General features: G+C 35.8%; 5 protein-coding genes and 1 non-coding gene across 8 annotated transcripts; 3 read left to right on the top strand and 3 right to left on the bottom strand.

Annotated features, from left to right (window-relative positions):
• Positions 1-1,609: 1,609 nt before the first annotated feature.
• On the top strand, positions 1,610-7,266 carry LOC105970146 (influenza virus NS1A-binding protein). 3 transcript variants are annotated; one of them, XM_012994945.2, is made up of 11 exons: positions 1,610-1,894; positions 2,841-3,004; positions 3,142-3,323; positions 3,400-4,005; positions 4,236-4,313; positions 5,460-5,790; positions 5,889-6,088; positions 6,227-6,303; positions 6,403-6,504; positions 6,621-6,807; positions 6,937-7,266. In XM_012994945.2, exons 2-11 carry the CDS (start codon positions 2,842-2,844, stop codon positions 7,033-7,035), a joined length of 2,025 nt encoding a protein of 674 aa, XP_012850399.2. In that variant the 5' UTR covers positions 1,610-1,894; position 2,841; the 3' UTR covers positions 7,036-7,266. The 3 variants fall into 3 exon arrangements, with proteins under 3 accessions (XP_012850399.2, XP_088682568.1, XP_012850400.2); XM_088826442.1 differs by having other exon boundaries at positions 1,882-2,043; XM_012994946.2 differs by lacking the exon at positions 1,610-1,894 and adding an exon at positions 1,965-2,158.
• Positions 7,267-7,488: 222 nt separating this feature from the next.
• LOC105969987 (PRA1 family protein B4) lies at positions 7,489-8,481 on the top strand. Its single transcript, XM_012994760.2, has one exon. The coding sequence runs from the start codon at positions 7,584-7,586 to the stop codon at positions 8,247-8,249; it is 666 nt and encodes a 221-aa protein (XP_012850214.1). The 5' UTR covers positions 7,489-7,583; the 3' UTR covers positions 8,250-8,481.
• Positions 8,482-9,264: 783 nt separating this feature from the next.
• LOC105968260 (uncharacterized protein At5g01610) lies at positions 9,265-10,383 on the top strand. Its single transcript, XM_012992889.2, has 3 exons — positions 9,265-9,545; positions 9,769-9,823; positions 9,926-10,383. Exons 1-3 carry the CDS (start codon positions 9,459-9,461, stop codon positions 10,294-10,296), a joined length of 513 nt encoding a protein of 170 aa, XP_012848343.2. The 5' UTR covers positions 9,265-9,458; the 3' UTR covers positions 10,297-10,383.
• Positions 10,384-10,448: 65 nt separating this feature from the next.
• TRNAG-GCC (transfer RNA glycine (anticodon GCC)) lies at positions 10,449-10,519 on the bottom strand. The gene has a single exon. It is a non-coding gene; the product is annotated as a tRNA-Gly (tRNA).
• A 115-nt stretch (positions 10,520-10,634) lies between these two features.
• On the bottom strand, positions 10,635-12,640 carry LOC105968258 (uncharacterized). Its single transcript, XM_012992888.2, has 2 exons — positions 11,126-12,640; positions 10,635-11,008 (listed from the first exon to the last, which is right to left on the bottom strand). The coding sequence occupies exons 1-2, from the start codon at positions 11,813-11,815 to the stop codon at positions 10,832-10,834; spliced, it is 867 nt and encodes a 288-aa protein (XP_012848342.2). The 5' UTR covers positions 11,816-12,640; the 3' UTR covers positions 10,635-10,831.
• A 351-nt stretch (positions 12,641-12,991) lies between these two features.
• LOC148766719 (uncharacterized) lies at positions 12,992-13,711 on the bottom strand. Its single transcript, XM_088826220.1, has 2 exons — positions 13,241-13,711; positions 12,992-13,126 (listed from the first exon to the last, which is right to left on the bottom strand). Exons 1-2 carry the CDS (start codon positions 13,617-13,619, stop codon positions 13,065-13,067), a joined length of 441 nt encoding a protein of 146 aa, XP_088682346.1. The 5' UTR covers positions 13,620-13,711; the 3' UTR covers positions 12,992-13,064.
• Positions 13,712-13,797: the final 86 nt, after the last annotated feature.

The raw sequence follows: 13,797 nt of genomic DNA, 5'->3' as shown, positions 1-13,797 counted from the left end.
TAGAAATTGTGGGTATCAATGGGGAGGGAGTTTTTCTCATTAATATAGGTGTAAGCCACCGGAAGTTACAAGGAGGAGTTACAAATGGAAGTTCCATGGAAGTTATTTCCTACACACATCATGTGACTAAGACGTGGGAAGTTTACACTAGTGGGAGGTTGAAAAGACCCTCAAAGTGGTTAAGTTAGGAAACCACACATTCCATATTATTTACAACATATTCATATTTTTTTCAATTTTCAAACCTACTAAAACCTACTAACTAACCTATATATTTGATTCCACCAACTCATTTATCTCTCCTATTCATCACTCCTCATAAATAATAATAATAATAATAATAATAATAATAATAATAATAATAATAATAATAATAATAATAATAATAATAATAATAATAATAATAATAATAATAATAATAATAATAATAATAATAATAATAATAATAATAATAATTATAATAATAATAATAATAATAATAATAATAATAATAATAATAATAATAATAATAATAATAATAATAATAATAATAATAATAATAATAATATTATTATTATTATTATTATTATTATTATTATTATTATTATTATTATTATTATTATTATTATTATTATTATTATTATTATTATTATTATTATTATTATTATTATTATTATTATTATTATTATTATTATTATTATTATTATTATTATTATTATTATTATTATTATTATTATTATTATTATTATTATTATTATTATTATTATTATTATTATTATTATTATTATTATTATTATTATTATTATTATTATTATTATTATTATTATTATTATTATTATTATTATTATTATTATTATTATTATTATTATTATTATTATTATTATTATTATTATTATTATTATTATTATTATTATTATTATTATTATTTCCTCACCTCCGACACATGTCCTTCCACCCGACAATTCCAACGCCGCAACACCACTTTCTGCAAATCCGCCGCCCACAACCACCCCAATTCAACCGCCAACAAACACAAACATTACTCAATCCCTCTCTCTCCTCGACCTTCCTAAGCTAATCCTTGCAATTCTTCAGGTCCAGAAATTTTGGAGAGGAAGAAGAGAAGATGAGGAAAGAAATTAGGGGATAGGTTTAGGATTTTAATTAAGTTCTGGAAAATTGCAATTTTAACCCTGCATTTGTTTTTAAACTTCAATTTAGTTCCTTACCTTTAAAAATTATATGTTTAAGGGCTGAAATTTTTTTCTTGCAAATAACCACGGGGTAGTTTTGTCATTTCATAAGTAAAAAGGAAGAAAAAATCGCAAACGCGGCGAGTGAGTCGCACGATCAGCTCCAAGGGGGGTTTTCGCCTTTGACTAATAAGCATAGGGGGTATTTGCTATTTTTTTATGACATGGGGGAATTGTGCAGTTTTGAATTTCACAGGGGTAGCAAATGCAATTAACTCTATCTTAACGATTTAAAAATAAAAATAATACTCAAATAATTTTTATACAATATTTTAGTCTGAAATAATATATGATTAATTTATATATATTAGGAACGGGGCCTAAAATTCCCTAAACATGCCTATCTATTACACCAACTCTTTGTACACAATAAGTTTAGAACATGGGCTTCCACTAGTGTAGAGAATTTTAGAACAAAATAGAAGATTTCATCTTTGGTATTGAAAGTAAAAATATATAAAAAAATAAAAAAATATTAGTTCTTATCAAAAAAAGAACAAAACATAAATAAAAAATATTAGAGCAATGTTGAAGTATAAAGGCCCGCCCTTACAAAACAAAACCTGAAAGAATTGCGAATGCCGGTCGCTCTTCGCTAACATGCGCTAGTGCAGGGTTATCAAACTATACACCATTTCGCGCTTTAACAGTACTGTATCAGGGTTAGTACAATTCACGTTTCTGTTGCTGCGAGATTCTTTCCTCTGTACAATTTCATCGTCTTTGTATGCCACACACACTGAAACTCACCAAATGTATATGATTCAAGAACATGAAGTGGTTTTCTTTTTTTAGTATGCTCGATTTTATGGTATATCAAGTCTATTGGTTTTCTTCTCTCCTTTTATTTCACATTTCACCTAGGTTTTCTGATTTTGTTATATTATTCGGTTTCCTGATAATTTGTCATTATCTGGATAATAAAGGTAATTCGGAGTTGGAACAATTGTTGACTTCATATTCGCTATTAAATTCATATCTGGCGTAATTGAATGACTTGCGTTGTTTCCATTGGGAATCACTCCATTTTTCCTTGTTGTTGTTGGATTCTTTGTGTTTTGGGATTATTTAGTATTGCGAATCATTGGGAATGAACTAATTAAAGAGTATTAGTTTGTTTTTTAATGCTGCCCTGCACTTATACTATCATTTGTTCAAGGCAGCTTAAAGTTAGCATGATTTTCCTGATGATCATAAAATGCAGCGAGATTTTTGTTAATATTGGATATGCCTGTTTTTCGTTGATATTCTGGTGTATTCTCCCATCAGTATCCCCTGTGTTAGTAGAATTTGCTCCACGTTGAGCATTTCAATCAGTTTTGTTTCGAGTAAAATTTCTTTCGAATAATTAGTCATGGCTGTACCTTATTTACTTCCATTTAAATTTTTTAATGTTTGTAGCATCTCGTTTTTGTTGATATTCCTAATATTTGCATATTCTAAGACATCCATTTCTACTTCCCCAATAACAACAAGTACTCCTGCCATCTGCATATTTATCTAATGATCTTTCCATGACATCATGTAAAAATAGTTTGATTGCATTAGAATTTCCAATTCCAAGTGGAGTTTTAATCTGGCTCATGGTTCATCCAATTGCCTTGTCAGAATGGGAGTTGTGAAGAACAAACGTCAGAGTGAAGCTTCTCCTTCTTGGTCGATGGCATCTAACATGGCGTGTGCAAGAAATTTGAATAAGAATCAACTTGGAGGTGTAATATTTGGTTGCACAACAAGCACTATCAAAGAATGTCTCACCAATCAACTATTTGGTTAGTCATATTTGAGTCAATTGTAGATATTGTCTTACAGTCACTAATTTGTTCAAGACTTTAACTCATAATCTCATGATAAAATTGGTTTAAAACTTATCCATCGGGAGACTCATCTCTGTTTGAATTGTTGACAGGCCTGCCAGCACAACACTTTTTATATGTAAAGAACATTGCGCCAGGTCTACCATTATTTTTGTTCAACTATAATGGAAGACAACTTCATGGTATCTACGAAGCTGCTAGCTCAGGGAAAATGAATATCGATTCATATGCTTGGACATCAGACGGTTCAGAGAGAACAAAGTATCCAGCTCAGGTATTATTATATGGAAATACCATCAGTTGTTATGGCTTTACCAGCTACGTCATTGTCTCCATTATTTTTCGTATAGGTCCAAGTACGTGTCCGCATGCATTGCCAAGTCCTTGCTGAGTATCAGTTCAAGCCAATAATTATAGATAACTATTACAGTCAAACCCATTTTTGGTTTGAGTTGGACCATGTTCAAGCAAACAAGTTGATATCCATGCTATCCTCTTTAGCAGTTGCCCCGAGGCCCTTTGTACCACAAAATCTCCCCAAGCGGACTGCAATAGTGCAGAGGCTTCCCTCAAGCAACAAGAGAGAAGAAAGTGGAGTATCTGAGCCACCACTCTTGACCGATGATTTTGTCAACTCTCATGATTCAATTGGAACATCGGCCACTGCAAATGGTACCCTCTGTTTGGGTGAAAATAATCAATGGATGGAGGCATCAACATCCAACTCAATGGTAGAGTGCAATGAAAAGGATCTTATTTACATGAAACTGAAAGAGTTGGCTCTCAGTTCTGAGTTTAAAGATGGAAACATGATAGGGCGTGGGATAGGAGGTGCATCTACAAGTGTCATGGACTTGAAACATGAAACCCACGATGATGATGATCTGGTTACTTTGGAGAAGAAGAATGGTGGAAGTTCTTTGGATTCACTTGATTATCCTGCTATCATAGTACAGGTACTTTTTTCAACATCCAGTTGCTTTGTCTATATTTGAAACTAGTTAGTTGAGATTCCTTGAGTCTAAAACTGCATTCAAGCTAGTTAACTTGGCTGAATTCTATTTAATTTAAACCTTCATGTGTTATTTTGCGTGCTTTAAAGATCATCATGCACATTGCACTGTTAGTGCAGTCAGATTTCAGTGGTTTTTGACATAGCTAACGCCTATATCTATGTTGAATGCAGTTGTGCAGGGAAATGGAAGAGCTAAAGACTTTTAAGCAAGAGCAAAATCAAAAGATGGCAAGTCTTGAAAAAAAGCTGGTATTTTTTCTGTTTCAACAACCCTCATCTTCCAAAAGCATTTAACTTGTTGTTTAAGTTCCTGGCTTTCTTGGGGAAGAGTATCAATTTGAACTAGTAATCTGATAAGAAAACTGACATGCTTCTTGTTCTGATTAAAAAACTATATACCTATTTAGAGACTTGATTGTCTACTGCTGTGTAATTGCATTATGTTAGTGGGAACAAAATTGGGTTCTCTTCAGTAACATTAATCCTCTAGCTTGGTCTATCTAGTGTTTTGGCACTTCAATTTTGGTTTAGATCAAATAAGCCAAAAACTGCTCACATGGCAGAAAACTTGGCATGAGCTTCCTTGATAGCCAGTGAGCCTTTGGTGGTGTGTGCAAAAGCTTTTGAAAAATTAGAAGTTGGTTGTTGCGAGTAAAGTTGGGGGTGTTTGCAAATGCCTGAGAAATTAACTTTAAGCATCCAATTTAGAAGTTGATGTGGTCGCAAAACAAATTTTAATGTTCAGCTTATCTTTGTAATTATCTGAATTGTCCTTAAAATTGATTTAGATAAACATAATAATGGGTACATTAATCATTACCTTCGAATCTTATTGAGATCATTCTCTTGGCAAAGAGCAAAAGAGAGGAGAAAATTCATCTGATTGTTTGGTTAATTTCGAGTTTACAATCTCACCTTTGATGTGCCATTACGTGTTGTTAAATGGATAAGGAGATAGTGGTGATCTAAATTTTCTGATAAATTGCCAGTTGGTTGCTTCATTGCGAGTACTCTGCACAGAGAACAAGTCATTTTGGTTTTGTGTTAAATAATATTGCTTTATGTTGGCAAGGGACTTTAAATTGAAGTTGGATTTGTCGAACTGAAGTATTATATAAAATTCTGAACCAGCTTTTGCTTTCCCTCAGCACAATGCACTTAGTGGTGAAATCTCTTTTGCATGGTAATAATTGGTTATTTATTTATGTTATTGTGAAAATCCGGTTCCTGTTTCATTGTGGTGCAAACATACCTGTTTGGGCTGTTACTATCCATCACTGAAGAAGCAATATTTTGCTCCCTTTTGCCAGTGAGTGCATGCCTGTGATAGTTAATGAGTTGGTAGTGGTTTTTATTAGTCCTATATTCCCAATGTAAGTCCACATCACATTTCAGGCTGAGGCAGAACAAGAAATTCATCGGCTGGAGAATAGAAGTATGAAATTGGAGTCGACATTGAATACTTCCATGAGACTCTCTGGCGACGAGGCACCGATTGAGTCCACTGATGAATTGTACCTGAATCTTGATGAGTCCATCTTAATAGTTGGCGGATATGATGGTGTTGCGTGGTCATCAGCATTGCATTCCTTCTTACCTTCACATGATGTCTTAAGGTCTCTTAAGCCAATGTCTTATATTCGATCATATGCCTCAGTTGCCAGATGTAATGAAGAACTTTATGTATTTGGTGGTGGATCTGGTTCTATGATGTGGTATGATACAGGTATTTTTGTGCCCCTATCAGTTCATTATGCATGCACGTCTTTCTCTCTCCCTCTTGATCTTCCTACTTATTGACACCTGTATTTTGTTTATATGAAGTTGAGTCTTATAATGCTGGAAACAACGAATGGACCCTTCGTCCTTCCATGAACAAAGAAAAGGGCAGCTTAGCTGGTGCTGCTTTAAATGGTAAAATTTTCGCACTTGGTGGTGGAAATGGGACTGAATGCTTCTCGGATGTAGAAATGTTTGATCCATATGTTGGGCGATGGATTTGTGCACGCTCAATGTTGCAAAAGGTAGTCTACCATCACTGACAATTGATTTTGGTGTTTAATGAATTATAATTCATGAGATGGTAAATGAATGGGTATTTATTGATAAAGATCAATATTAATATTCGTTGTTGTTAGTTAATATTGATCTTTGTTTTAAAGCGGTTTGCTCTTGCTGCTGTGGAGCTCAATGGTGCCCTCTACGCTGTTGGTGGATATGATGGAAATGAGTACTTGACGTAAGTTGCGAAACCTGTTTGAAATTAGCATTTTTTTGGAAAATTTGAAAGAAGGTCCGGCATGGCATCTCACAAGTGGCTTTCTTTGGGTTTGTGCAGGACTGCTGAAAGGTTTGACCCTAGAGAAAATTCATGGACAAGAATTGGGAGTATGAATGCGAGTAGAGGCTGCCACTCACTGGTGGTAATGAATGAAAAGTTGTAAGTTTATTTCCCAATCTCTGTTTTTTGAATATTCATCGGATGAAAGAGTGTCCCATTCCATGTGAATTGAATGGAATTGTTGTAATTACGAGATAAGATGGGAAATTGTCTAGGTATGCAATAGGTGGTTACGATGGAATAACAATGGCTCCGTGTGTTGAGATATATGATACTCGTCTTGGGACATGGATGAGTGCGGAGCCTATGAATCAAGGAAGGGGATATTCAGCTGCTGCTGTTCTTGGTGATTCCATTTATGTCATTGGTGGGATTCAAACTGACGAGGAAATTGTCGACCAGGTTAGTCAATCATCTCTCTCTCACGGGCTCTGTCACACACACACACACCCACCATTAGTGGGTTTTTTTTCTTTCTAAAATTTATTTGGTAAAGTATATATTTGTTGTCTGAAAGTCTATTTGTGACAGATCGAATGTTATAAGGAAGGTCGAGGATGGGAAGCAACAAACTTAAGTGCCGTCGGAAAAAGGTGCTTTGCTTCTGCTATTGTTTTGAGAGGGGATTGAAACCATACCTGCTGCATTATCAATCTTCAAAGCAGTCCTCTCTTTTTTTTTCCCCCAAAAAAACTTTGTTGGCCAAGTTATGCATTATTATAAAGTCATGAAAGGTCGAAGGAAAGTGTAACCTTTTTTCTGTAATTTGTTAAGAATTTGAAAATTTTGTGATCGAAAAATGACGGAATTCGGAACTGTCAGAAATTAAAATCGTATTAGAAATTGGAATGCATTTTTGAATTCTGATTTTCTTTAAATAGAAAATGGAACCCATTTTTAAGTTTTGAAAAAAAATAGAAAATTTATTTCCGATAATTCCTAAAATTAATAGATTCAAATTGGAGATTAAAAAAATTCCGATCCAATTTGCATCCATAGCTTAGAGTCTAGTTACCAAAAAGGAAATAAACAAATAATAATTCGGCTTAATCGGGAGCTCCACAGTTCACATGATCCACCGACACAATTTCATGAACGCCATATGATATCTCAAACGTTCCCTATAAATAAATTTCCTCCTTGCAAATTTGCCGATATTTACATTCAATCACCTAAAAATGGCAGCAAGCTCCTCCCCTGCAATCCTCCCAATCTCCAACCCTCAATCTACTCCCGCTGCCTCCGATAACCAACAATTGTCCTCCTCCTCCTCCACCTCGCCCGTCCGCGCTTTTCTGTCCAACATCTCCGACACTGTGGGCTCCGGCCTCGCTAGCCGCCGCCCCTGGCCAGAGCTCCTCGACCGTTCCGCCTTCTCCAAGCCCGAATCCCTATCGGAAGCTAGCCTCCGTTTCCGCAAGAACTATAACTATTTTCGCATCAATTACCTCGTCGCCATCACCGCCGTCGTCGCCGTGTCCCTTTTAACGAATCCGATATCCCTAATCCTCCTTACTGGCCTGCTCGCCGCGTGGATATTCCTCTACCTCTTTCGGCAGTCGTCTGATCCTCCAATCACCGCCTTCGGACGCCAATTCTCGGATCGCGAGACCCTCCTCTTCTTAATCTTCTTAACCGTTGTTGTCATATTCCTCACCAGCGTCGGATCTGTACTAGTCTCCGCCCTCATGGTTGGCGTAGGCATTGTTTGCTTGCACGGTGCTTTTAGGGCTCCCGAAGATCTTTTCCTTGATGATCAGGAGCCTCAGGGAGGCGTTTCTGGCTTCCTCTCTTTCTTCACCACCACCGCCGTTGCTCAGCCTCCTCTTGCTGTTAGGACTTGACCTCAGGAGCCTCGATCAGGGTGATGAATAATAAATTCTATTTTTTTTCTTTTACAAATATTCCCGATCGAGGAATCCGTTTGATTCGGATGAGTAATTCCGTAATATTGTATGCGGTGAGCATAATATATATTATGCATGTAAATTAATCTGTACCATTTTTGCATAATTAGGGAATGTTAATATTTGTAATTTTGTTTTTGGAATATAATATATATATAGAACCCCAACATATATACTGTTTGTGTGTGTGTGTGTGTGTGTGTGTGTGTGATGTAGTAGTAATGTGTTGTTCGCTATTACCATTTACCAGGGGAAGAGCATTCTGTAAATCTCATTTGACTTACTGACTGACTGACTTGTATTATCTTTCTGGAATATAATGCTGATTTGTTTTTTGATCATCTATATATGTCAATTTAGTAGCAATCTGGCGATCATGCATGATTAATGGAATGGACTTACAGTTACACATTTTCAATTATAATTAGTGAGTTTTTAGACACAAACACCGGGATTATGAATTTGTAAACAAGGAAGGAGATAGAGTGGTAGTTGTGATCGATCAAAATTCATGTGTTGATCCAGAACAAACCCTAAAATAGGATCTAGTAACTTACGGATATAAGATTCCTACCACAATATTTTCACCCTAGAGGACGTACGATATATATCTATAATATTTTTTAATCTGTAATTAAATTTAACTTGATCAAGAATAAATTACCTAGCTACAACATTTAGAAATGATTTATTTTCAATACTATACTATGATGGAATGTAATCCTACAACTTTTTATATATAAATAATTGATTAGTCCATTAACTAAAAAATGAAAATTATATATTGTGGATTATTTAAATAAAGTCATGTCTTATATACTTCATTTGCTATCTATCATTCACAAATCCGATGGATAAGACAACAGAAAATGGAATATATAGGAATTAACTGCTAATTAAAAGTCTAATTAATATGATTTATAATCAAGGAGAGCTAAAATAACAAATTAATAGAGGCCGCAAATAGCAAGAATAATGAGAAAGAAGAGGAGTGCATATATGATATGTCGTGCTGAAAAGTAGGGAAGAACAAACAAGACCTTTCTCTTTCTCTCTCTGCATGCATTCTGAAAGAAAGAAATCAGGGAAGAGAGAGATTATAATAATTAAGGTATTTGCGCGAGCGGTTGTCTTGTTGTATTGTTAATGGATCAAGTATTCAGCAAGGTCGGTTCTTATTGGTTGGGCCAACAAACCAACAAGGAGGTTGCCTCCGTCGCCAACGAAATCAATGTAAGAACAAACGAGCGAGTTTTTTTTTTTTTTTTTTTTTTTCTGGAATTTAGGTTATTTGCATTCTAACATTAGCAAATCTCTCAATTCTATTTTAGAATCTTAATTTTAGATATGGTTTATACGTGCATTATATGAATCAATACCAAAAGAATTTCGCAGAGGTTCCTACGCTATTATTAGAATGCTGATATATATTGTCCTTGGTGTTTGTTATAATTAGTCCTTATCAACCAGCATCGAAGGGGGAGCAACATGGTTGGTTAACAAGATAAAAGGCGAGTCTTCTTCTTTTTCTTGTTGTATATATATATATATATACATATACTTTGATGATGATCGATGATTGATCTAATATTACAAGTAGTATTATTCCTCAGGAAAAGTTCAGAAGCCATTAACAGAACTTCTCAAGGAGTATGAGCTGGCAGTAGGTATATTCCCGCGTGATGCGACAAATTACGAGTTCGATGAGGAAACGAGAAAGCTGACAGTGCACATTCCAAAGGTGTGTGAAGTGGGGTACAAAGACCAGTCGGTGTTGCGTTTCTCAACAGTTGTAAATGGTTATCTAGAGAAAGGTAAGCTATGGGATATAGATGGAATTAAGACAAAGATGATTGTGTGGATAAAGGTGTCTTGTATTTCATGTGATGAAACAAAGATACATGTAACTGCCGGTATGAGGAAATCCAGAAGCAGAGATGCATATGAGCTTCTTCGAGATGGGATCACTGTCGACAAGTTCTAGCTATACTTACTACGTACTACTGTCGTTTGTTACTGTAATCTATCCATCTATCGTTTGCTGTTATCAAATATCAACTAAATCTATCTATCTATCGTTTGCTGTTATCAAATATCAACTAACTGTGTGGCAGAGGCAAAAATACAAAAAAGATATGCACCAGCCGGGAATCGAACCCGGGTCTGTACCGTGGCAGGGTACTATTCTACCACTAGACCACTGGTGCTCTTTTTTAATGAAAGATTAGAAAATTTTATTTGGCAGATAATATCCATGAACAACAAAAGATAGAGATGCCAATTGCCAAGGACACATTAAAACAGACAGACCCCAAATCCATCAAAGCTTCAAAACATGGCATTCTTATTATATTACTACATATATTGCATACAACAATTTATATTATTATATACAGGCATCCATCCATATGTACTATGTATTCAGGTGTATTAGTTTTAATTTGATGTTAAACATCTTGTTTTGGTCCTTTTCCAGCTGAAGTGAGGAATAGACCAAATTGAACAGTAGTTTTGAGTAGTTAGAAAAAGCTTTTGACAGCTTCATATGTAGACCAGCATATTGCAGCAGCTGGCGCATGGAACAACATTCTTGGAATCCAGCCTCGTATCAGCCCACCATACCCATCCCTTTTCTTTATTGTCTGAACCACCTCCACCATCGAACTACTCGAATATCGATCACACCCACACACACCCTGCAATGCCAATCCATATATATCTTTGATCTCCAATAATAAAAATAATCAACAAGACATGAAATCAAACCTTAAAACAATGATTAGCACGAAAGATAAACGATAAAATTTGATTACCTGGCACTGCAACTGAGTTTTGACAACATCCAGGGGAGTGGTTATGGCTGCAGCTAACGCCCCAGCAGCAGCTCCAGCAGTTGCATGCACCAACAAAGTCTCATCACTGTCCGTCAGCCCCCTCTTTGCAGCCTCGTAAGTAGCAAAGTGAACTGCAGTAAAAGGCGCATTCATCACAACAGTTGTTCTATAGCTCGCGTAAAAGGCCCCAAATCCCTCTTCAACCAATACCCTCCTCACACAATCCACCACTCCCTTATATGGACTTCCCTTTAACTGCAGCCTTTGCTTGACTAGGTCCATTGGTGTTATAACCGCATCGCTGGCAACAGTAGCTAACACCCCTGAAGCTGCGTGAGCAATCGGATTGTTTGGTAGAGATTTCTTACAAGATTCATATACCGAGAAGTAGACTGCATGTGCAGGGCCAGCACCTAGTCCCATCGCTGCAATTCCACTATACAGCCCACCAAGGCCTTCTAGTTTCAAAATTGAGCCGAGGGATTGCCTGAGATTTAATGATGGGGTTTTGAATGAAGAAGTAATGGCTTGCATGCGAGTCTTGAGAGTGTCGACTGGGAACATGGCCATGTGTTCTACTGATCCAGCAATAGACCCTGCAATCATGAATTGCCAGAACTCTAGGCCATCGTGTGAGTTTTCATCATAATCTGCCGTAGTGGCTACCATGATCAAGTTGTTGAGAATTTGTGCGTGTAGATGGATGGATCAAGGGTTTAAAAAGGGTGAGTGAATAACTGGCAGGTGATTGCTTTGGAAATTGATTTTAGTGGGAGAAAATATAATGAGAGAGAGAATATATCACAGTTAAAGATATTCCACATTCCATCTCATCTCATCACATCACATGAAAAGAATTATTACAATCAAGTAAGGAAGTTTTAAAGTAATAAAAGATAGCACAGAGATAGCTTATTAGACCTTAAATAAAACTGGCAAGTTTCGTTCAAACGATGATGATGAATGAAGATGATTGGCAATAAATAAATATGGGAATCCAGTGATGGGTACAAAAGAAAAGTTGAGGTAAATAGAGACAAAGAGGGGATGTTCTATCCACACACGCCTTTTTAATTCATTAGTACCTTTATTGCAGCTGTGTGAGTGTTAATCGAAACTATATGAATCTCCATCACCATATCACAATCACAATCGCAGCTTTTATCTTCCCATTCAGCTCAAAAGACAGAATATAATTACCTTTTGACTCATTCGATCAGCTTTTTTTTTTTTTTTTTTAAATCAGTGTATGTATGTGTACCTATTCAGCTTCAGCATATATGTATGTATATATGCAGATGCGAATGAGGAATTTTATGTCCTCATACAAGATGAGGTCCCCGGACACCCCCCATTCTCTAAATCGACAAACAATTATTAACACCACTCGGCCAGTTGGCTGATTCCTTGAAATATATATACACACTTGTTTTATCATCAAAGTAACCTTGTTTCTTGATAAAGCTTACATTCCATATACATTACTCAACAGCCGACGTTGATTCTATTTTAGTGTATGTCAAATAAAGAGGCAGAGATGACAGAAATCAAAAGATTATCAAGATTTAATCTTAACGTAGCGTAGCAGGCATCACAAGTACTACTAGTTCCATTCCATAACATTATATTTCGGCAAACTCCATATATGTTCATTCTTTAAAAAATGAACATATATCTACCAACTCAGAGACACATCGCTCATTAATCATCATCATCATCAATCATCTTAAAATGTTGTTTTGTTTTGGACTTCAACAGTCAACTGTCTTCCCATTAAGAATGGGCCGGGCCGAACAGAACCGCCTTTACATGGATATCTATCTTATTTGGGCCGAACACAATATCTTCATACTTACTGCTCCTTCTATTTTATTTATTTACATATTTTTCACCCAAAAAAAAAAGAAGAAAAGTGATGCTAATCGTGAACAATAGAATGGATTAAAATACAAGCTTCGTCTGAAGCTGGAGCAGCATCATCTGTTATGTTCAACAAAAAACAAAATCAAGCCCAGCGCCAAGAATATAAATATATATATGATTATGATAAATTAATTAAATAATGTAGGAGGAAGAAATTAGGTAGATGCATACCATCAAGGGGTGAAGGCAAGTGAGAGATAATAGTATCAATTAAACCTAATTGTGGCTCATTTCCATCGTCTTCATCATGTTCATTATGTTCTCCGCCTCCACTTTGATGTAATATTTCAGAAACCAAATTGTTATTATTATTATTATTATTGCTCTCCTCTTCTGCTTCTTCTTCCTTTTCTCCGATGTCATCTCTTGAAACCAATGCACAGATCAACTCACTTAACATCCCGCCACCACCACCACCGCTTGAATTATCTTCACTTTTTCCGGCAGCGGCATCGGCATCACAACCTATGTCCTCCTTCCCATCTTGATCACCTGCTGGAATATCCAAAACCAACAAGTCTTTAAACTCTGTTACACCATCATCTTCCATCTCCTCCGGATTAATTAACAGAGATATCTCTTTCTTTATGTTTTGATATCTATATATCTATCTATCTATCTATCGATCTTTTGCTATTATTAATGCATCTCGGACAAACGTCCTTTATATAAAGACCCTTGCATCGGGAGTGTTCCACGTGTCCTTTATATTTTTAATCACACTCAAC

The sequence above is a fragment of the Erythranthe guttata genome, chromosome 12, assembly GCF_056151865.1.
Source record: "Erythranthe guttata isolate IM_541 chromosome 12, IM_541, whole genome shotgun sequence".
NCBI lineage: Eukaryota > Viridiplantae > Streptophyta > Magnoliopsida > Lamiales > Phrymaceae > Erythranthe > Erythranthe guttata.
The sequence above is the reverse complement of the archived record's forward strand: the minus strand, read 5'-3'. Positions and strand labels throughout refer to the sequence as shown.